General features: G+C 41.9%; 1 protein-coding gene across 3 annotated transcripts in view; it reads right to left on the bottom strand.

Annotated features, from left to right (window-relative positions):
* Positions 1–25,133, bottom strand: part of arap2 (ArfGAP with RhoGAP domain, ankyrin repeat and PH domain 2) — a 99,864-nt gene that overhangs the window by 46,316 nt on the left and 28,415 nt on the right. For all 3 annotated transcript variants that reach the window (XM_029455305.1, XM_029455306.1, XM_029455307.1), the window contains exons 10-14: positions 20,521–20,627; positions 14,094–14,293; positions 10,268–10,353; positions 9,781–9,963; positions 4,539–4,713 (exon numbers count right to left, since the gene is read on the bottom strand). In XM_029455305.1, the coding sequence (XP_029311165.1) occupies positions 4,539–4,713; positions 9,781–9,963; positions 10,268–10,353; positions 14,094–14,293; positions 20,521–20,627 (751 nt within the window). The remainder of the gene's footprint in view (positions 1–4,538; positions 4,714–9,780; positions 9,964–10,267; positions 10,354–14,093; positions 14,294–20,520; positions 20,628–25,133) is intronic.

The raw sequence follows: 25,133 nt of genomic DNA, 5'->3' as shown, positions 1-25,133 counted from the left end.
TCAAATGTTGCGCCGTGTCTGCTGGATGTATAAATAAACATGTTTTCACCGTAACTACTTTATAAAGACGATAATAGGTACACTTTTTGTTTACAGCTTGTTGCACCGCCCTTAAGTGGCCTTTGTGACCGATGACGATCTTTGGGCAGTATATAAATGGTTTAACATGACACAAGGCATCTTCCAGTAACCCGTATTTAAAGCCTAGTACATCAAAAATAACCTTTTACACCCATTTACCAGATTTGTAATATCATGTCACTATATTTGAATCCAGATACACCATACAAACAATACAAGAATATCCCCTAGAGAACATAAACACAGAAAACTAAACCAAAAATATTAATGTCTCAATAATAACTACAGATCTTCTACTCTAACGGAAAGGACCCCACATTAATTTCTTCACAGAAGCACTGACGGGAACTATTCATCTTATACGTTTGGTCATCACCTGACAGTTTGTGAAGATTCCCAGCGTATGACCGCTCATTGAAAAGGGACTTGGACGGGTATTTAGTTTAAACGGATCGAGCGTGTCTGTGTATTGGTAGCAAAGCCAAGTGGCAGATGGAGTTCAGTTGTTAATGTTACCCACCTGCAACGTTTAAGAATCAATTACCAACTTGTCTTTCTAGTTCAGACAGGGACCAGTGGCAGCAACACAGAGAGTGACACATCCAAGGACTGAAACTTCTTTTGTTAGTTAATAAAGTACTCGTTGGCCAAAACGGTCCCCTGTGTCGTCTATTTAAGCCACAAACATTGGATGTGACAGCAGTGCTGGCAAAACCATCAGTACATACTCTGTACCTGATAAATTTGCCAGCAAGATGTGGGAATGTTGACACATTATGGGATTAATAATGCACATTTTTGGTGTTAAGAGAATTTACATTTACAGTTTTAGATCATCAGTCGAGAGCACTTCCAATTTAGTGCAAAGGCTTCGAGGGGAAACAACGGTCCTCGTACACATTTGTTTCCTTAACCACCAACACTGGGAATTAGCATTCAAAAAGTGGCATCAACGCCGATCAAAGTGCAGTATCCACAGAATTCAGCGTGTGGTGTCATATCCATCACTATGTTCAAACTGGAAAGTGACAGGACAGACACTGGTGACGACGCTGTTAGACACGAGACATATTGGCAGTGCGTGTTTGTTTATAAAATGTTGCTTAAACAATGCCTACATTTTTTTTAAATCAAACCTTATACTATATAATTATTATGTTTTTTAATCGTTGTGGCTTATGTAGCCTCTGGAGTGTAACACATGGGATGACACTGGACATGAAAAATGAAAGAAACCTAAAGATATAGAAGAAACCACCCCAGTGGAAGCCTTTGACTATAAGAGATAGATCCATCATTGAAGCTGCCCTGAGGAGATTCTAAAATGCGAAGAGACACTGCCTTGGAGAGCTGCCATTGGCTTCTTTTTAATGAAATCTGGGATGGGGATATGTAAATGAACACACTCCTGCAGTATCTCAGGGTGCTTCGGGGTGAGCAGGTGGAGGCGGGACGGCGAGGGCCGCCGAGACCCACGTGCACGCGTTCACGTGGAGGCAGAGAAGAAGGAGCTAATGAAGTGGCAATGCTCTGCCGTCAGAGGGTGTCCTAATACTGGAGCTACAAATGAGCCGCTGGGCAGTGGAGAGGTTCTGGGACACGCAGGCTGACAGCTTTGTTTTACATGCACTATAATCCAGGCGAAATGGAGGGTTTTCCTATTCTAAATGGTGTACAAACTGAGAGCGCGATTCCCACTGTGAAGGGACCCAGCGGCGATGTTTTCCGCACACTAAGACATACTCCAATTGAGACTTCAGTTATCAGGGAGAATTGTGTCTGACGAGTGTTTATCGCCGGCTTATCCCAGTCTCGCAGCGGGGGGATAGTAAATTTGGTGAACAACAATGTTTGCCGCTATTTCATTCTGGTTTACAGCAAAGGCCTGAAGTGCACCCTCGTTGTTGATGCCTGCTTGATAGGATAAGATAAAAGAAAAGAAAAAGGGAGAAGAACTAAGCACACAGTCACCACAGGTATGCACATAATGCCATAACAGCAGCAAGACACTGCAGCAAACAAATGAAATACTTCTTTGTCCTTGTGTTAGCTTGCATGTTTGGAATTTCAACTCTAACCCAAGGCTGAGGACTCTAAAAGTCTAAAAACAACTCTGCACTCTTGTGTTGTCCTCGATATTGGCTCCTGTGTGGCTCCTTTTATTCTTCCGTCTATCTTCCCTCTGTCAACAGCAACGCTACACAGGAGGGGCGGTGTCACATGGGTATTGAATTGTTCCCACTTTGTGCTAGAGATAACGACCGGGGGAAAAGTTCCAATTTTTTGTTTAATCAAAAGTGTTCACAAGTCTTCTGGGGGGGCTGCATGCGCAAAAAACAATGAAACACTTTGCACAGCTTTGTGTGATGTGACAATGTGTCCAGCAGTAGGGAAATGTCAAATAGGGAATTCTGAGTCACTATTACCGTAGTTTCATAAAGTGTATTTATAGATATGTGCTTTTATATGATTTTTTTAACCTTGCTGGATAAAGGCATTAGACATATTGTCAACTGTTCGATCACGCTGTAAATTACACATACTATAAGGATCGGACAGTACTGATACTATCAGTTCCTACTGAAGATATAAATCCATAAAGAACTGTTCACAAATATTAAGTTGCAATTCAAATAATTCCTAAAGACAGCTGGTCACTGTAGTTTTTAAACTATTGTTAATGATTATTTACAGCAGCTGGACAGTGTAGGTGGGATCTACTCAAACATTTTAATGAGGGAACATGTTCCCAAGTGCAACGTGTGGCTGATTAATGTGTTTTTATTTGTTTTTGGACAACATTTAGAGGTATACGGTACAAGCGCTAGAACGTTTAGGCTTACGCGGACGGTACACAAAAAGTTGTGTGCTGCAGAATTGTCAAATATGAAAGTCATTCCTCGGGATGTTATTTCAAGATCTGGGACTATGTTGTCAGTTTTGCACATATACAGATCTTAAGTCTATAATGTAAACAAGACACCATCGTTAACGGTGTATCTGACCCTGGGTGAACATCGTGTGTCACCTGTAGGAGTCGCTTTGTTGTCGTCACTTTTGACCCCCGAGGAAAGATCTCCATTGCAGCCGAGCAGCATTGCAAATCTGTCAGAGTGGCATATGAGTTGCTGGTGACCTATGTCCTTCTTGCCTGAAGTAAGTTTAGTTGGACATCCATCTCTATAGGAAGAGTTTGCTTAACTCCATAGTTTGTTAAAGCCACAACTTCCAGACACATAATGAGCACATAGAGCCTGGATGCGACACATTTCCGACGGACAATACCACATGTGTGAATGTGTGTATGTCCGTCTCTCAGCATGTGTGTCTTCCAGCACACCTCCAAGTAATGGCCAGCACCAAAGGCAACCAGGTGACCCATGCTAGCAATTAGGAGTCCCTGACAGGCTCGGTGGCGGCGAGTGTGCACAGATGCAAGCGCATACATTATGTAAAATACTGTCCCTGAGAAAGTGTCCCCTCGGCCCCAGCCGACGGCCCCTCTCGCTCCTTTAATCTAATACATTCTCATCATCAGCCCTGTGTGCAACCGCACAAACAAAACACACCCGGCATGAGGAAGCCGCACGACACAGCACATCTGCGCCGTGCCGTGCCTCCGATGGCGGGAAACGCGAGGTGGGTAATACAAAGGAGAGTTGGGGGAAAAGTAGCAGAGAGAGAGAGAGAGAGAGAGAGAGAGAGAGAGAGAGAGAGAGAGAGAGAGAGAGAGAGAGACACGCCAAGAAAAAGAAAAAGAGAGAATGTTTTTACTTAAAACTAGCTGCCTTCAAATGTGTGGTTTTTTCTGCCTTCATTTCCTATTCATGGCAGTAGGGGAAAAAGAAAATACCTCCCACTGTGCTTTTATAAATGTGGCGGAACAATGGTGAGCGTGAGCTTTAAACATGATTGGCTTGTTAAAAGCATAAAGACAATAGGCGGAATTTATGGGTCGTAAAAGTCCAACTCGCACACCTAGTTTAAAAACACCTTTTCACACATCCATTTAAGTGCGTCAGCTACTTTTTCCAGGTCTGTTCAGGAGAACGTACGAGTTATTCTTGGGTTGAACACTGGCTATGGAGAAGTTTCCTATTCTCGCTGGAACTCGGAGGTGGATAGCTACAAGGTGCTGTCACTGTTCCCTCAGTTACGCACTGAGAAATCCAGTGGACCAGGAAGTGATTTCTGCCCGCCTCTTAAAAACGTAGAGCCGACTGCAGCGCGGTGTCCACTCTCTCACCTCTCTGGAATCACACACTGTCCCTGCACTATGGAGGGGGGGGGGGGCTTTTAAGCCAAGTTTTAAGCCAACTCACAGAATTAGCATACATTAAGCTAGCTACAGCTGATCTTGTAGCAACAGTTGTAATTTGAGCCGACACAACTGCCGCTTAAAAGCTACAAATGAAAGTGGTAAATCTGCCACTGTAAATAATAATACTGTTTCTTACCCGACAGTTTGTTGTGGTGAAGGAACTCCATGTGTAGCCTCTGCCCGGCACGTTGGGCCAAGAGATACGGGGTGGAGGAGGTTGGATCCCCGGTGGCGCACATAACGTCTGCCCCACTGAACACGAGCGCCATGGTCTGCAGCACGTCAGGCAACACCACAGCTGCACACAGCGCCTGCACAGACATAAAAACAGGATTAAAGAGCACATGAACGGTTTCTCTCCACCGTGCCCTCGTCTACTATGGGTCTCATGAGGTCACGACCATTCATACGATTCTTCAATAATGCATGTGAAGGATAACACTGGGGTTTTTATTTTATTTTTTGGACATTATTTCTAACTGAGATTTTTTTTTTGTGGTCACAAATCTTATTCATGCAATTCCCCCTGTCACTTAATGATTCCTGGTGTGATAGACTACTAAAAGATTGAATAAGTGCAGTTGCGGCTCATTGCATTTCTAAGTAGCTTTCTATAGCTGAATTAATACCTTAAAAAAAAGAAACTCACAGCCCCACACAATGGTCTCACTTCCTCGTGTAGGACGAGACTGTGTGTCTCCTGTATGTGTGCATGCCGGGTTGATAGAGGACAAAGAGTCTATAAAGCGGCGTCAGAAAACCGTATAAAAGTTCAGAATTGAGTTCCGCACGCTGATCTCAAAAGAGAAGTTAAAATAAGATCACGCTTTAATACTCCCTGTGGGAATCATTAAATCTCTAATCCCCATGAAAAAAAAAAAAAAAAATGAATATAGCAAATATGAACAGGACAAATGGGCCATATTAAATATAATGAAACTAACAGTTTTCAAGAAGAAATGAGGGAACAAAGGCATGAAATGCAATGAACGGAGCAAATAACAACAGCAGAGCATTCTGAGGCAGAGGGGAATACATGGAGTGAGTATTCTCTTTGAAGCCATAAAGTATGCAAGATGTTTACAATATCAAACTGGCAAATAAGCAACCATGCAAATACAAAAAAATATATAAGCAATATGACAATTTAAATTAATGAGGGGAATGCGAATGGGTCTGTACTTTCCCCATTTGTCAGTTGAGAAAAACTTCAGATTGAAAAGAAAAGTTGAGAATGGCATGTATTGTAATATATGCAATTATATACCATGAGATCAAACACTGATGTGTGTGTGTGCTTTGGCTTAAATGTTTCCATGTAACACTGAGTTTATAAACTGCCAGGAACAAAACATATGGTATAATGTATTATATTAGTGGCCATGATCGTCAAAATGTGCACACATTATATGTTCATATTGAAACAAAGTAAGCGTTTATTCCCCATTAGTCCTCAATGACACTCAACATAACTTCTGCTTCTGATCTTTCAAACGACACGCCCCCAGTTTATAAAGCAGGTTTCTTTGAGCCACAGAGCACATCACACAACTGTTTTCACAGGGCGAAAAATGAACTGACCTTTTAGTGAAAAAACAGGTGGAGTGACCCTTTAAAGATAAAAACAAATTGCAGACTAGGCTGGATTCTGGGTTTAACATGTTGTTCCATTTAACCCCAAATCCACAAAAATTTGGGAGGAAGCCTGGGAGAAGCAGAGTTGAACAAACAAACCGACCACCACAGCAGGCTGTGATAGGCCGAGACACCTGTCAATCAAAGATATCTCCTTTAATATCTCCTTAAATTGGAAGAATCATTTAAAAAACTGCCAACTTTAAAAACTTTATATACTTCTGTGTATATATATATATATATATATATATATTTTATGTCTTGTCTCCTTTTACCAAAGTGCTTTAGCCTTGGCTTACTACAGACTGAGTGTTCTTTATAGCATATGGTGGTCATTAGTAAAACTGCTGCTTTAGGCGCCTCTGCACTGGCTTCAGCATTCACCCTTTGAGGTTGGCACTTGGTCCCCAGGGGCCTGTTAAACAAACTTTTGCTTCTACAAATACATGAAGGAAAAATACCTAATTTAATAGGAGCTGAAAAGAACACACACATATATATATATATATATATATATATATATATATATAGTGGTGTCTGGCCATGCAGACTTGCATTGTTAAACCTGTTTCACACGGTGAATACAGTCTGACTGAGGAAAGTATTTTCTCTCTCTGCGTGTCTCTTCCTATCAGTCCAGTCAATTGATGTGACATTGTGCACGATGACCCGCATCAAAGTGGATCAACAGAGGAGTCGAGTGGCAAATGGCGGAACTTTTGACGAGCAACCTCTCCTTTCATCGGACTTGGAGCGAGTCGGTAAGCTCTATCGATCTGCCACAAACAAGCAAGGCCCGTCTGTTGAGGCTGCGCATATACACACACACACACACTCAGGCAAAGCACACACACACACACACTCAGGCAAAGCACACACACACACACACACGAACAAAGCACCTGTCAGTATAACCTGCCCACCCACACAAAGGACCTGCACTGAGACAAAGATGTATGTATTCCAAGCACAAGGATGCATCATTCATTTCTATCTGTGTGCACAGCAGCAAATGTATTAATCTAAACATGAACACACACAAAAAGGAATTTATATAAAAAGACATGATTAGTTTATTCCCTCACTGTCTTTGTCTTTGTCTCGCCCACGCTCACACACACACAAGACGGGGTCAGATTATGGCAAAATAGTCCCAAGCAACCTGGCCTTATTCCATATCATCTCTGGAAAATGACCTTCCGTGTCATAGCAATTACTGCAGCCACTGGAGGGTTTCTGTGTGTGTGCGAGTGTGTGTGTAATGATATAAGCAGGTCCTTTGACACCTCCCTCTCTAGGTCATGTGGCCTGGAGAGACTCTGTGGAGGTCACTGGGATATGAGCTAGTAATGGGGAACATGGGACTAAGTAACAGAGTGCGGGATAAAGAGAGGGCACAGAACGAAGAAACCGGATGGAGAGAGAAAAACATCTCCACGGGATAAACGTGCCACATGAAGCTTATTTAAGAGACATATTGATGCAGTCAGGTGTAAATCCCTTCACTGCTTTTCTATTTTCATTTCATTACTTGAATTGACACTTTAAACGGTAATTTACTGTATGCGTTGAGTGAGTTTCATGACCCCTGTGCCCATAAAACCTGTTAAAATGCCATCGCATGATTTCAAAATTGCATGAATGTCAATGAAGGAAATTGCTAGTGTTATTGTCTTTGTTCCAGAGAAGAGTCCCAAAGGAATAGCTTTTATATAGCTTTTATTTTTCCATATTCATACTTGTGCAACGGTAAGTAAGTGTGACACAGAAGTGGAACAATGTGTCCGATGAGATTAGACTCCGTGTCCTTGTTTACGTTAAAAATACTTTTTTTTTTGTATTTAGTTTTATAAGTTGTTTGTGATTTATTACTTTTTTGTACAGATAAATGGTACTGATTTAAAAGAGTGTTTATTCTTTTAGCACACACACAAGTGTTGAGTGACGGTGTGTGTAATGACTCTATGACACTTTGAACCCTGTCAAATCTGTTGAGTCCATTTATAAAAAGGCAGACTAGACGGAGAAAAAGGCAAACACCCATTCCCACCTTTTTACTCTCATGCACACACACGCACACACACACACACGCACACATACACACCTCCACTGGCCAAACCCTTTTAGGCAGCAACACTCTTGGTGTCTGTCACACATCCTCTCCTGCAAAAGAACTCCCACTATAACAGCAAATTCACACATCCTTAGTGGTGCAACACACATGTTCACACGCGTGTACACACCACACACTCCCACGCACGCAAAGGCCAGCAAAGCCGCAATAAAACCAACCCAAGCGTTTCTGTTGTGGATCCTAATCCACTTTTCCACTTAGCTAGCTAGTATATTTCTTCCCTACTCACCCCCCCCCCCCCCCCCCCCTTCACTCCTTTTTTCTTTCTAAATCTCCATCCCTCTCTTTCTACTCAAGGAAACAATACAAAAGGGGCTGATCTGCTTAAATGCTGACGCAGGTGGAAACTTAGCAGTTTGGCGGCTCAGTGCTTTGTGCTTTTAAGACCCACTCTTTTAGAGGGAGCCAAACAACAGCAATAAAGCCTCAACCACAAACTGGAGGAGAAGGCCTGTGCGTCAAACGGCTCGCATTTGGGATCGTTTAGACTACCCCCTCTGGCATTTTCAGACTCGTTTCACTGATGGTCAAAAGGTCAGGAAAATATGGCCTTTTTTAGGTTCAGTGGGTTTAGATAATGGATTTAGCCATGTACCCTGTTTCTCAGAAGTACAGATTGAGCTATTGAAGGTGCTCATTTATCACTGAAGGGTGGTGAACCTCTATTATGGAGCAACCGTAACTAATAGAAAGAATGTTAGGCAACTACATTCAAGGTCGTAAATGGAAATATTTCTTGATGTTTGACTTGTTCACACAGCTAGCATAGCATCACACTGCTAATTGTGGTGAAAATCAACCTCATATTAGAGCTTAAGTATATTCTATATCTAAAAGTTATGGCGTGTGAACAATGTCACAGCAAAAAGGACCGCTAGTACATCTTAAGACATGCCGGGTTTTTGTTGTTGCTAGCCAATGTTGTGCTAGCTAACAGAACTAGGAACAATGGATATTGTAGATGTAAAACTACAAGACACAATGCAATATACTTTTCCAATGCCAGCAATAACGGCAGATATTCTGACATTTTTTGTAAACATTGGACAGATCCAACGTCCTTTCAGGTCGACAGTGCAGCACTAAAAAAAAAGAAAAAGGAACTTCTGGCACAAGTCAACAGTGTGATGTAGTCAGTGTGTATGAGGCGACGCTTAAAAACACAGTTAAAGAAACACTAACCCCCAACTTTAATGTTGAGGATAACTTATCGAGGCAGTGAGGGAGTTGGGGAGTTGTAGACCTGCTGTACTTGTAACACATCTGCTCTACTTGTTTACAGAGAAAAGCAGAGAAGACAAGCACAGGCGCATAATATTGTGCTGCTGTAGTCAAGGAGCAAACAAGTTTGGCACATAGCTGGAAAAGTGCTTGAAGTGGGTGTATAATGGAAGGCAAAGTAGTTCCTCCTCCCTTAGGTAACTGATGGTAAAAAAAAGCAATGCTTAATTGACAGTGAAACAGAGGAACGCCTACTACGTGATCATGCAAGAATAAAAACAACCTTCAAAAAAATAATACATGGCCACCATGTTAGCAGGATACTGGCTAGTTTCTAAGATATCCATTTTGAGTGTTTTGATTTGAAGTATCTTTATTAAAGTCGTACCTTGTTGAGCTGCTCCAGGTCATTAAAGCCCTCCAGGACCCTCCGGTACTTCCTCTCCCTGTACTTCCTGCGGATGAACGTGGCGCGCTGCTCTGCCGAAGCCCCGCTGTAGAGTTCCTCCTCCAAGGGAAGATTAGCAGCCCAGAAACTGTTTGCATTCTTGTTCCCCACCTCAAGGAAGAGCTGAGGGGTTAAGAGACATGGCGAGGGGATAAATGCACGTTGGAATCATTTGTAGACCTATAAGGTTTAAAATAAACATCTGCCAAGCCCTAAAATCGGCATAAAGTTGGTCTCGGCAACAACACTTTATAGTATTTTGCTTTAGTATACTGAACCTTTGAAGGTTTGAAACACTGACTACCACAAATCCAGTAGAATTCTTTTTTAATTTTGGTCAAATAGGAGTCATATTAAACATTACACTGCATTGGATTATATTGTGCCTTCATATCCAGTTCTCACTCATAAGGACAACAGTACGTACCTCTACTAACTCATTGCTCCAGATGCTGCTGTCCAACTTCAAGCTCCGCACTTTGGACATACTTGGGCCGAGGGAGCGGTGCTGCCCTGGAACGCAGGAAGACACGGAGTTCACAAAGCTCAGAGAAACACACACTATGCTCAGAAACATCACACAACCCTTGCCTTTGTGAAAAATGTTCTCTATTAGATATATTCAAAAATGCCATGGCTGTCAGGCTACGCTTTTAGTTCCAGAAAAGTTCACACAAAAAACAAAAAAATTAACATACATACATTCACAGAAATCTCCAGAGTGCGTGCAAACACACACACACACACACACACACACACACACGCGCGCACACACACACCACACGTTAGCGATGGAATAAACAATAAGCAGGGAGTTACAAGACGGAGAAACAGAGCATGGCTCGAAGCTCATTCTCTCACTCACAACAGACATATTTAGTCCCCTCAGCACTCCTAATTGGAAATGAAAGCACAGAACGAGGGCCATTAATTGCTAATGAATCATGAGTAATTCATTGTGTTTGTGGGTCGGCCTGTTTATTTGGGTGAACGAGAGGCTTCTAGGGTTGCTTATGGCCAAAGACAGAGCATACATGCATAATACATTAGGCAGAAACACGCTGTATGTGTGAATGTGAATTATTGTCCTGTGTGTAAAGGCGGATAATTTTAGATTTAGATTTGGCATGATCTCATTACTGTTTTCTATCCTCAAGTAGAGCAGCTGTGAATGAAAATGTGGGGCTTAAAGCTGTGAAAAGGCCGTCTTGACACAGATGCCGGAAATGAGTGAATTGTTTTTGTCATCTGAGATATTAAAGAGAAACTAGGAAATTATTTTTGATATCAATGGATTATTATTTACTCTATTTATTTTAGAAATACTGGTATTTTATAATGTAGTATAATATATAGTGAGCGGAAAAAGGCATAAAATCAACTGACTGGTCAAATTGCTCCCTGAAAGGAGTTTTTAACCGATATGCCAGGATAATTCCCACTGTGGTTAGACTTGTTGTGATCAAATGATGAATAAATTAAGGACAAAAGACGGTCAAACATTTCTGAACCCATTTTATTTTCTACATGCAGCATTATACTGGGATACTGTAAGGTTAATTTGTCGCTAGCAATATGTACAGTTGTGTCTCGTCCGCATAGCTATGACAGTTTACACGGTGTAGTTTTATAATTAAGCTCAGTGTTAACATGTATAATGAACAAAAAGGAGTGGACCAAGCATTGAACCCTGTGGAACACCATATGAAATGTGACGGTCATCTTAAACATGCTCACCAATATTTACAAAATCTGTCCCCTGTTTATTAAAATAGGTATTGGACAGCCTTTCTAGTAATGCCATTGAGGAGGTATCATCATATTTAGAATTTACCAACAGTACATGTGATAATACAATGCTCCTGTCCTTGCTGGTCTGTTCTCAGCGATTTTCAGCAGAGCCCTGCGACTACGAATAAAAGAGACTTTCTTCTTCCTCTAGGTTATAATTAAAAAGATTGTGGGAAAAGTTCACATTAAAGTGTCAAGTGTGAATGCATTAGTGTGTTCAGACTGGAGTTTAAATCGGTTTAGTCCCATCCCACAAGTCACATTGAAAAGAGGAATAATCACCGTCTTTGAGAACACATCAGTCCAGCTCGACCAATAAAGGCCAAAGAGCAAGATTCTGTCACTTTGTTTTTTCCTGTGAAGGAGTGAAAATATTTCACTCTAGGCGCCTGCTGCATCTCTGCAGCCACGCTGCATCTGCTGAGCCTTACAGCACCATAGGACCATTTTCACTTGTGTAAGGGTAATGAAGCTGAAGAAAGTGTGCATGTGCAAGTTCCACCGGCGACACAGTGAGATCTTTACATATAAATAGCCTGTTGTAAATGTCTTCATCTTTCTGATGGAACCAAAACAACCCACTAAAGGGCAGCTCTCTCAAAAAATAATGCCCAACACAATAAGGACAAGGATTTCAGCACTTTTCCAACCCCCCTGTACTTTGTGTGGCATTTTCCCCTCACTCAACGAGTCTTTAATGTGTGCGTTACCACGGCAACTGTTGCCAGCAGACGTGTCTACAAGTTGCATCCTGTGTTTGTTGCAATTACTTGTGTGGTGATGGGCCTTCCAGTCTTTGGAGTAATGTAATTTCCGCTGGTTGGTCAGGTTGGGTCAAAGAGGGAAGAAAAAAGAACGATGTAGAAAAAGGTTTCAGTTATTGGGGAAGTTACCGAGGAATTTAGGTGTAACCAGTTTAACGATCTGGACAACGGCTTATCATCAAATAAGCCATCAATCATCAAAGCTGCACAATTCAATATTTTTATATTAATAATGGATCAAATTAAAATGTATAAAATTACAGAATTGGACTGGAGTTCCACTTTAGCCCTGCAGAGCGTTTTAGCATCTTTCAGCTTTCATTGTTTTGGTGTTAGGTTACATGGTTTTTAGCTTTAATGTCTTTTTTCAGTGCTACTCAGCTGCTTAACAGTCACCCGGAGGTCGCCTCTTTGGTTTACACCTTGTTGCGCTGCCCCAAAGTTGCTTTCTAAATGTAGTAAAACAAGTTTAAGCCTCACTAGTTTTTACATTTTTGGCAATATTTACCAAATAAAACTGAGGCCATTTCACCCTTGTAGTTTCAGCAACAGTTTATGCTTACGGTAATGAAGACTTCCTATTTGCATTCTCACTTTCGAATAGAAAGGGAATAGAAAATGGGACAAAACACATATGAGCAACTGATTAGAAATGCGTCTCTTTAAGTATTTAGAAATAAAACACGTGGTTATGCTGAAGAGTGTGCACGCTACAAATGGTTTTTGTATGATTGTGTTTTTTTTTTTAAATCAGATTCACCTGTTTTTCAACGCTAATTATCTTTTTTCATCAATCTTCAAGTCTACGCAAACAAAGACACAAATATTTAAGTTCAAGAAGTTTCTCCACATCAGAGAATGAATCTACAGACTATTAAAATGAATTCTGCCTTGGCATTAAAAGAGGAAAGCCAATCTGGGATCATTTTTACCATTACCCTTCTCATTACTTCTTTCCTCTTTCAGCATTTCTCTTTATTGTCCATGACATGGGAGTGCTAATTAAAAGCATGAGCAGTCATTGGTATTCCAAATGGAACACCGGCTAATTTAAGGAGAGCACGGTGTGAGGACAGCTTCCTTGTTGCAGATATTCACCCTCTCTCGCCGAGCGTGTCGACAAAATGTAATATTAAACAGTCCTGCAAATGAAATCATTTAAGGTTGTTTGAAAAGGGATGTTGGATAACTGATGCGTACCAATTACATGGGCTTTGCAGAGGTGAGGTGGAGAATCGCATTAAAACTTATGACTCTGGGAGAAATCGCCGGCCTAGAGAAGATCCGAAGGGGGGTGTAGTGTATAGGGGTAAAACTACACAGTAACCAGATATCCCTCTACATCAGGCATGGCTGCGGCTTCTCACTAATCATGTTTAGCGGGTCAACAGGCAGTTAGGGATCCCTCAAGTTCTCGCCCGTGGCTTAATCTTTGTTGTCATTTCATCCGAGCCAGCCGGGATTGGCAAATAGATTAGAGAGTCCAGAGGCCAGACGCCAACTCCCATAAGTGGCTTATCACCTGAGAACCCACACCAGGAGAGCCTCCGGGTCAGAGAACACTTTCACGCACGACAGTGAGTACTAAACATTTTGTTAGTAACTTTTCAAACGCGGCACGGTGTCTCTTTTTGTTTTGCTACGACTTCAGAAAGCAGAAGGAAGCCAAGAGGAACGCAGTGCACGCGTGTCTCTTACCTGCACACTTCTTACAGACAACCACACCCAGATTGACGGACGCCCACTCCGGCTGCGGGGCGCGACAGTCGGCGCAGCTCCTGTTGGCCTCGTTGAACCAGATCTTCTCTGCCACTTCATAGTCGGAGAGTGTCTCGGCAATCGATTCCTGGACCGCTTCAATCCACTCCTCCTTCTCCTGTTCTGACTCGGCCGTGAAGCTGCAACAATTGATTTTTTGCCCCACCACCCCAACACATGCCTCAGTGTTATTGATTTGATTTGAGAGAGAGAGCAATTATACAGCATAGTATCGCTTGGCAGGGTGACGGGGGCGTGCAGTATTTGGAGTAGTTTTGGGGGGTTGCTGAGTGTGTATGCCTATGTGTGATTGCAATAGATTTGGTGAAATTGATAGGGGAGTGGGAAGAGTGGGCGACAGGGCAGGTAAATCAATCCGTCTCACCTTGCACGAAAAAAAATCTATGAAGTGTTAATGCAGGGTACTTTTTCAGGATATTATTTCTATATTAGACTCGGGAAAGTTGAGCAATGGTGATGGGAAAAGACGTCGCACATCTACGGCTTCAATATACAAAATCATGTTTAATACTATTGTTCCATCAGGACTCGGCATCCAAAAAACTTTCCAGATAATTACATGGGCGCAGTGTGGAATTACATGAAAGCACTATGATTAAAGTGTGACACAGGGAAGGGGACAGAGGGTGCCTGAAACCTGTAGTTGTGAGGGTGATTGACATATTTCAACAATAGAAAAAACAATGCTTGAAGATAAATTATCTCATCTAAATTATAATAATCTTGGAGATATAGGTAGTGCTGCTTCTTCTGTTGACATGGGCGCCGTGACAGACTTGGATTGCATTTCACGTTCATGTCCGCCTTTACGCCATATGGCCAAAATTATGTTGGGCGTCCAATTAAGGGAAAATGTTAACAGGCCAGAACACAAAAAAAGTGCTCTGACAAGAAAACCGGGCTACACGGGATAATCAGAGAACACGTTTACATACACTGTAGAAGCCTGTAGTGGTGATACAATACACTCCTTCTTGATCTGCAGCGAGAGGAAAGCTCCGTTTGGATTCTCACTGCATGAAACGGTGGAAATCGGATGGAGTCATTTTAAATTTGTGTAATGATCTTTTCAGTCTTCCAGCTGCTCAGCTGTCACATAAATACTTTCCCCGTCTCCAGGCTTTGTCACGCCAACGACCTTGTGACGCGTTTGCTACAGATAACAAAGATATATCTGGGGGAAAGCAGGTTTCTCGAATCCCCTACCCCGATTACAGAAACAGTTTCTGCAGAAAGTCGACTGTAACTCAGTTAATCAAGAGCGTGTGAACACACTGAATGATATTATAGACATCAGCCCTGATGCTAACCCAATCATTCAACACCTTTTGGGTTGAACTGGAACGCTGACTGTGAACGCTCATGTGGCTGAACTGAAGAAAAAAAAAAGGTGTCCACATACTTTTGGGCATGTAGTGTGTTTTGAAAGAGCTATTTTAAACTATGTCAAGTATGTCAATTAAACTGATGCAACCAGGAAGTTTAAACCAGCCATATTTTATATTATTCTACGATATATAATAAAATAAATATGCACTACACACAACACACACACACACACACACAGTAAATGCGTGAACTGTCAAAGCTCCCAAATTGGGCGTCTTTCAGAACACTCATTCACTTGTCTCTAAATCCATATATATATATACACACACACACACACACACACACACACACACACACACACACACACATTATGTAATAAGTCCATTACTGTCACGCAAGCATTTATAAAGATAGCTGGCAGGGACAGAAAGAACAGGTTTCTGATGGAGAGGATGTAGAAGTTGGAAAAGTTGCTGAATGTACTGACTAACTCAAAATGAGTGTATGATAAGTGTGTGTAACAAGCGATCTGTGCGCATGTGTGAGCTTAAGTGAGGATAAGAGAGGAAGACAGACAGCAAGATCGACAGAGATATAAAATTCAGATGGGGGGGGGGGGGGGCGGGGAGAGAGAGCAACCTAGCTTGACTGAAAGAAGCTCTTAGAAAGGAGAAATGGGACCACTGGTCTCCATGGCAACCTGGCGACTGGTTTAAAGTAAGACTGAGGATGACGGGGTAGGGGGGTGGGGGCTTTTGCCCGAAGCAGAGGATGTGCACCAAGTAACCCGGCAGAGATCGATAGGTTGATTGGGTTCAGTCGTTCCGTGCCCACTGGCCCGTCTAAAGAGATGACTGCTCACATCCACGGCTGAACTACAGCGTGGCCTCCAAACCCACAGAAGGAGCAACAGGAGGCAAGAGGCAGCGCCACAGTATGCGGAGGCTCCCGAGCTGCACAATAAGCGAAAGGCTGGTCCTCGCAAAAAAAAAACAAAAAAACAAAACCACAGCTTTAAGGAGAACAGGTGCTGAAGAGGAAGATATAAAAGCTGTTTGCAAATCGTATTGTTAAAACATGCCAATCAACCTCAAAACAACAGGCTTCAGGCATCCATCTTCCCCTTTCCTGTAACGCACTGCAATCATCGAGCTCTCGTGTTATTCCACACTGCGCCGATGTAATTATCTGGAAAGTTATCAAAGCTCGAGGCTCAGAGTGCTGCACAGTTATGAAGAATACAAAGCAAGTCCAGAGCAAGTCTCTATATATTGAATTTTAATAGGATGAAAAAGAAATTGGGGGGGGGGGGGGGGGGGAATACACTTATTCTCTTTCTTGCCAAGAGTTAAAAGAGAAAATTGATACTACTCATGTCTGTCCAATAAATATAAGCCAGGGAATAGTTAGCTTAGCTTAGCATAAAGACTAGAAACAAGGGGGTACAGCTAGCTTGGCCACTTCTTGTTTTCTTTTTGTTTTGCAACTGCTCCCAGCCAAGAATTAGTCTGGCACGTGAAAGCCACAACTTTTGTTTATTTACATTGCAAATAAAGTAATATAAATGTAACAAGTTAATTGGTGAGCTTTAGAGCCGACGGTGGGTTAGTTAAAGTCCATGCTAAGCTAAGATAATTGTCTCCTGGCTGTAGCTTTTCCTATTTAACCGACAGACATGAGTGGTATCGTTCTTCTCATCTAACTCCGGGCAACAAAGCAAATAAGCGCATTTCCCAAAATGTCAAACCCACTAAATTTGGAAATCCAATTTTGTAGCTTGACATTCATTTTTTCTTTTATATATATATATATATATGTATATATATGTAATTCTCAGAGCATTAAATGTTTAAAAATGTACTTCCACTGGTGTCCTTTATCATTTTTGCCGTTTAAAGCGTTCTAGCTCGCTACTCTACATACTACATGTAAGTGAGGAAATCTAATTCTTCTTCATGAATGATGAATCCGCTCCTTTTGCATGAATGCATTAATGTACAAAAATGGTAAAAGAGTTGAATATCAAATAGAGGTTTTGTCCAAAATAATGCTGAAAGTATTAAATATTAAGAAAGGTTGATCGGTATATATTCAGCACCATCAATCTTTCAAAATCCATGTGACATTGCAGCTAGTCTTTCCCAATTGCATTTATTACTGAGAGAAGGAAGTGATTTGATGACGACAATACGGCCTTTAGAATGACCTTGTTGTGAAACCAACAGATCACGTGAAAAGAAAACATGAACTGTATATTTTGCGGGGTCAAATATGGCTGAAAATGGGACTTCAGGGGCATCTTGTCCCAGTTCCAGTCAAGCCTTTACATCCTCTCCCTACCCACTTCAACTCTGTTTGCTTGGAGGGTCCGCCATATTAAGGGCCATCCCAAACCAATTAGCTGGGAGTAGAGGTAGGTTATAATGTTAACTTATCCAGCTGCCCTTACTGACCATGTCCAACACCGTTTCTTTTGCCTATCATGGAAGACGCTCCTACAAACCCGCAAAGCATTTACTCGTACTCTGAAGCTTTACAGTCAGTCACATTCTTTCAGTGTACACTTTTTCTGGAGGGGGATATTTGGGTAGTATTTTAATATGGACTTGAAAAATACAAACCTATTCTTTTTGGGGTCATTCAATTGCCCCTTGTGATGTCGGCCAATGCAATAAAGACACAGCCGTTGTAGAAGGGGATTTTCTGCTGCCACCTTGGTACATTGGAGTTGAAGGAAAGCAGTGTGTTTGTGCTGCTCAAAGCTTTGGAAAATGTCATTTTAAAAACTCAACAACAACATGTCCTTCAAAAAGCAATGCCCTGCACACTCAGGATAATCCAACCACCCCGCTGTTGAGAGTTTTCATCAGGAAACAGTTTCTGTCTAAGGTAAAAAAAATAAAAATATAATTATTGTGTGAGTTTTCAATGCACAACAGACAAACGCAACACAATCCAGACAAACATGGATTTTCTCCAATATGACCTTGAGCTAGGCATTTATCTGCAGATTTACTTGAGCAGAGGTGCTTTCTGATCAAGAGCACAAAGTTTTTATTCTCTTCAAAGTTGAGTGTCTTTGTCTGCGCACTCCTCTCTGCCTCATTGTCATTCTCTCTACTCATAAAAGTCTGCTATTGCATCTACCACAGCGAGCTGAACACTCTGTCCACCATTTAACGGCAGCAAAACAATGGAAAAGCCAAAGTGAGTCTCCACAGCTTAAAGTGATTAGATGAGTTTCTCACTAATCCCCACCTTGAGCAGGTAGGAGAACGCTCCCAGGGCTACCAATCGATTTGATAACACACACACACACAGCACACACCACGCAATAAAACCCTTTCAGCAATCACCTCATCAAAACAATTCAGAGGGACCTGAGCTCATTTTAATTCCACCTCTTTTTTTGTTCCACACAAAATGGCAATTACGACCAGCGTATTAACAAAGCTGCCAAACGATGGAACCATTAAGAGAGCTGACACAAACAGATCGATCGGACATACAACAGACAGGTAGAGGAATGAGGTGGGGGGGGGGATCTTTATGAGAGGCTACGGGCAAACAAAAAAAGGAAGGGGTAAAAAAAAAAAAAAGAAGAAGGAGAAGATAGTGAACAAGCGCACACAAACAAACATGCTTTGTTCAGGCAGCTGTGACGGTTGTATTCTAAATGGGCCATTACAGCACAAACAAGCAGAGGGCTCATTGATTGTGCGCCCTCAGGGACTGGAGTCACCTGAAAGGCTTTGTGCCCTACAGAGGCAGGAGATTCCTGCATGAAGCTCCCAGGGAAGATGTCCTGTTTCCCATGTAGTGCGTTTACTGCAATGACGAATAAGTCTGCGATGGTTCACGAGACGGTTTGCGAAAGAGGTTCGACGTGAGAACACAGAGTGTTTACTAAAACGGTCAATAAAAACCTGTGTGAGAAGATTCTTGTTTGTCTCATTAGAGCTCAACTTTGTGACACGGCTGCTCGCTACTTTCAAAAGGAAAACAGACACGGGAGGGGGGGGGGGGAATGATTGACAATGAAAGTGAATCTAACTCAATATTAGTAGCTTTTATTTTTGTTGGTGACATTAAGGTCACCTTCACACCCGAAGTGACAAAGTGGCCTTTTAGTTTTTTGTTAGTTTCAGGTTCACACCGACTTTACAAGGCATTTACGCAGCCCCCGTACGCAACACACACCTTTCTAACAGAACCTGCATTAACTTAACTACAGCAGCTCTTCTGTTGGATCTGCTTTTTATAAACGGCGATGTAACTTTTAAGATTCGTAATGCTTGCACTTTTACTGAAAAGCAGGAAAAGCACAAGGCAAAAAAAAAGAAGTTCAAAAAGTCTCCTTATTTTAAAGCCTTGAAAAACATTCTGGTTTGAATTAATCCTCCAGCTAAGCAGACAAGGTCTATCTAATATATATATATATATATATATATATATATATATATATATATATATATATATATATATATATATATATATATATATATATATATATATATATATATATATATATATATATATATGTTTTCTTTAAAGGCAAATCTGAAGTGAATATTCTTTCACCGCATGTACTCTAAACTCTTATCGCATTATGAGACTTACATGTATAAAAGCAGATTAACCAAAATGCTTGCCCTCGCCTCTTAGCTGTGAATATGGATACTTTATCAGATATGATTATTGAGATTAAAAACAAATGAGGAGGATAAAGCAGGAAGATTTGTTTTAGGAAGGAATAAGAATGAAGATTTTAAACAAATGTGGAGGTGTACTACGGTGTCAACCTGTTGAATGCATCAGTCTGAGGGGGTGTACGTTCAAGGAGATGTTCTTTCACGTAGAACTCACCTTTTACATGATGAAGAAAACAACTATGAATAGTATGTGTAGGTAAGATCAAACAGAGAAGGTGAACCTTTCCATCTCTTACGCACACATGCGCTTAAAAAGACACACATTTTTAAGCATGAATAGATGTTTGTTGTAGGAGAAGGCGTACCAGAAGTTCTTGAAGGGTGTGTTGATTTCAAAGCCCCTGCGGTCCACGTCTCTAATGTTGGCAGCAGCCAGTTCCACTTCAGCAATAGCCAGGCCCGCTTTATAGTCCTGAGAAAAAACAAAACGAGGAGAGATCCGTCGAATTAATACGAGTTTATTGTGAAGTTGTTGCAAAATCAAATCATCAACAATTAATGTGCTTTACCCTGTTCCCATGCTATACCATTTAAAATGTATCTCATTTTACAATACATATCTTTAAAGGCCGTTTTCTCAAAATAAGTTTCTCATACTCGGAGGCAGACATCTGCACTTCAGTAGCACTTACATACACAAAACTTCCCAGTTTCATTCCCATCTATATTCCGAAGCTTCTCACGGAGAGCTTTGTTCATACATCATTCATAGCATGATTCATATAACATTTTATTCCTAAAAACATGGCGAAAACCAGATTTACTTTATGGCCGTTGAGGGTATTTATGGTACCCAAAAGTCTCTCTGTAAAAACCCTTTGACTCCAGTATGTCACCAAAATGAAATAAGGAATCCTGGAAGTGAATGCAACTTAGCGGCTATTTAATGAGATAATGCCTCCTTAACTTAATTTCATAAAGCTTGTCATACAAAAAAGAAATGCCTTTATGTAAGTGATCAACAAATCATTGTTTCCTGAAACCCTTTGTTATTTTGTGAGCTTCAGAGGTTCTTGTGGGTGGATTTTGTGACCTTTGGACAGAGCCAGGCTAGCTGTCTTTATGCTAAGCTAACCTCACTAGCTGCCGGCTCCAGCTTCATATATGCCATGGCAGAGAAATAGAAGTTGCATCCATGTTGTCATCCAACTCTGAACTCCTCCCTGTGGTGAGTATTCCAGGTAACTGAAAGGAGACCCTGGGGCAGAACCAGAACTGGGATTTTGGAGGAGCTTAAGGAAGTAGATAGGGGGAATACTTTTCCTTCTAACCCCCGCACACTGCAAGTGGCAAAAGAACGAAACACATCAACTGAGAATTCTTCTTTGTCTTTAATCACTTCCTCATTCTAATGAAGCCAGGAAGTATACGTGGAAATGTTAAAACAAATTATTAGAGACACTATTCAAAACACCCCAATAAGAGAAGTATTCCCGAAGAGCCCTGAAAATGTGAGGGTCCTTCACTAGGCGCCCCCCGGGGCCCTTTTTTGGCCAAATTGGAGATCCTTCCTAATAAGGTGGGATCAACAATGTTGCCTCATTAAAGTCTCAACTCGTTTCTCACATGGGGGCTTGAATGTCATTTGGTCTAATGAAAACTAGCAAACACTAAAACAACGTGTCCTGCTTTACTGCTGTGTTGTTGTTTTTCTCCGTAAATGGCAATGGACACAGAATTATACGTGTGAGAGGAAATAGTCTGTGACAGACCAGTAACGGACCTAACAACAGTCAATCGCAGGCTTTTTCTGCTTCGTACCAATGACGCACAAGCCAAGTCTGTGCGTGACGTGTGTATGTGTTAAAGACGAGACAGAAAGAAAGGCTGGTGTGTGTGTGTGTGTGTGTGTGTGTGGGTTTATACCTGTGAGAAACAGAAAAGCTCTTGGAAAGGGAAAAAGGTGTATCAGGGGAATCCAAAGCAACCCAAGCTTTCAGCCTCAGTTTTCTAAGGCCCATTTCAGAAATAGGGGTTAGATGCAGAAGCACAGTTTTCATAAGCTCCACTGTAACTCCACCCCTCCCTTCTCAGCTTCACCCTCAACACTCACAGCAGTTTAGACCATTTTCCATAGCCTAGAGCTCTGAGCTGAGACAGAAAAACAGACAGGAAGACAGAAGAAGTGCAACTACGCCCACACAAGTTTAGGCACAACATGAAAATAGAGCAAAAAAAAAAAAAAAACCACAGGCGTCCAACATTACAATACAGAAAAATACACAGAAAAGGCCAAAAACGTGAGTCAAAAGAAGAAGCAGAGAAAGACAGCGAGAACACAAAATGAATGGGAAGGAGGGAGAAAGTATAAGTTAAAGAAGGTCTTGGTAATCCCTGCTGAGAGTGGGTGAGATGAGCGAGGGGTCAGTTGACAGAGAGAAAGCAAACGTGTGTGTGTGCGTGCGTGTGTGTAAAGCCAAAACAAAACAGGAGCTGTGCCAACACTCCTTAACAGCGACTTACAAAATACTGCCTTAGCGAGGAGCGCTAAATGCTGCCATGCTGTGCCAGCCATAAAAGCGTGTGTGTGTTTTCTGTGCTAACTGTTCTTCACTAAGAAAACAATTTACACTAATTACACTAAACAAAGAAGAAAAATGAGTGGCACCATCTTTGTTGATAAGGCGGGTTTTTGGGAATACGTGGCCCGGCAGACGGGAGATGAATGTATGTGTTTATGTATGTGGGGGAGAACGCTGGCATGTCTCTTCAAAATACTTCAACTAATTGGCGACAAACTTTTCATACAGCCAAATTGTGCAGATTGCAATACAACACACTTAAATATGTGCGTGCTGCAGGACACCCAACCTGATCTTTGGGTGTCGTGTGGGTCGGTTCATTTGGGAATAATGTTGCAATGTGTCCATTTGACCATCATTAGCTCTAATTGCTACTTCGATCAAATTTAGAGGACTGGGGTAAAAAGCCTCGAGCAATTATTGTCCTTTCCTAAGTCTTCTGCACGATGATATTGAGACAGAGCGAGTGGGTTGGAAACATAGCGAAAGGCTAGCGTTGAGATCCCATGAAGCATTATGAGTAACTAAGAAACTGTGAGCTCCGAAAGAGGGTGATATAAGAGACGGAACGAGAAAGAAAAGGAGCAAGAGAGCGTGAGTGAATTCACTTTAAGGCCAGGTCTTAATTGAGCTAAAAGTTTTGATGTGAGAGCTCAGAAGCGGCAGAAACGTATATATATATATATATATATATATATATATATTTTCTATCCTATCAATTATATCTACAGTACATACTGTACGGTCATTTCTCTTTTAGATCCAGCATGTTCCGAGGTTTGAAGAGGCATGACGCGATAATGAGTCAATCCAAGTGCCAACCTTTCAGTTCAGTATCTCAAAATGCAACGCACGGCTGTAGTTTAAAAAACAGAAGGACAAATGGTTCCCATGTATTCACTGTATAATTGTTCTGTTTCACACTGGAGGGATGTATGGAGGAGGAACGCGCCCGTACTGTATGTACTGAATGTATGTGCATGAGAGTGTGAGGCTGTGCTGAGAGTGCAAAGCAGTCACCTATACCTAATGACCCTCATCCCTCTCAGGCAGCCAATTAGAGCTCTGAGCGTTAGCGCCAGTCCAGCCCTCGCCACTCGTTACCTACCCAATATGTGCCGTGGCCTCCTGCCCTCTCCAATTAATTCACCAAGGATGGAGGGAAGGAGGGATGACGAGAGGAAGGGAAGGCATTAGAGGTAAAAATAACTTGTCCAATTACAACAGCCAAGAGGTAGGTGGCAATAATGGCGTTTTTTGGGGGGGGGAAGGGAAAAAGCCCCGGAGGCGATGTTCGTACCCATGTGTGGTTTTATGCACCACATATCATAATACATAAAACACTTCACTGTACTTCCAAATAACTTAAACAAGAGGAGAAATAAAGAATTCATGAACTCAAAAAATCAAAAATAAATAATAACTACCGAAAAGGCCTAAATTCCGCAACAGGATTTATCTCGCTCCTAAATTGAATAACCTTAACCTGGTAAGTGCTGAGCAAAGGCCCACTCTGAAAGAAATAATTGGATGCACGACGGGATTATTCAGAGCTTTTTAAACTCTTATTGTGCAAGTCAGTCACTCTACAGTGTCGAGCTGCTCGAAGCCAGACAAGCAAAGGCGGCTTCGACTTCTATCTCCAACTCCACTCAACCACTTACGGTGCTCTAAAAGCATACAGGCAAAGACCGTCTCAAAGAGGGGTAGGCGAGTTTAAAAGGGCACACACTCAATGGAGACAAAAGACTTTTGATTAATTTGAATATCAGACGGTGAGACAGAGGTCAAGGGAAACGAAGAGCAATGGGCCATGATAAAGGATACAGAAAAGAGAAGTGGAATAAGACAAATAATCCCATTGAATATATGGAGAAAGAGGCAAGTGTTGAATGCCATAGTAGAGCTCACAACTCGGGGAAAGCGCAACAACCCAGGGACTTCAAATTTCCTGAGCATGTCAAAGAACGCAGGAGGCACCAACACAACACAGGACAAGCCCCTGGCCACCTCCCACAGGAATTCATTAAAGGAAAACTACTTCTGAATGTCGTTTACTACCACTTTCCATCGTCGCAATGGGGCAAACTTGAAACCGTTGGATTCGTAATACCCCAAAATGGGTAAGTAGGACTTGGTTTCAAGTGTCTACGACCTTTCCTAACCCCTTACCCTAACCCTAGGCATACGATTGCCATATTATCAGTACAAATGGGTTCCCAGAAACGCGCTCTTAACCACCTCGCCAAGTAACACTAACCCCTAACGATAACCGCCCTTTACTACCACTTGCCATCGTTGCAGAGGGACAAACTTGACCCCGTTGGATTTGCAATACCCCAAATGGTGGGGGGGGGGGGGGGGGGGGGGCGCGTACGACACAAATGGGGTCCTGA

The sequence above is a fragment of the Cottoperca gobio genome, chromosome 18, assembly GCF_900634415.1.
Source record: "Cottoperca gobio chromosome 18, fCotGob3.1, whole genome shotgun sequence".
Taxonomy (NCBI): Eukaryota; Metazoa; Chordata; class Actinopteri; order Perciformes; family Bovichtidae; genus Cottoperca; species Cottoperca gobio.
Note: the sequence above shows the minus strand (reverse complement) of the source record. Positions and strands in the feature narration are given on the sequence as shown.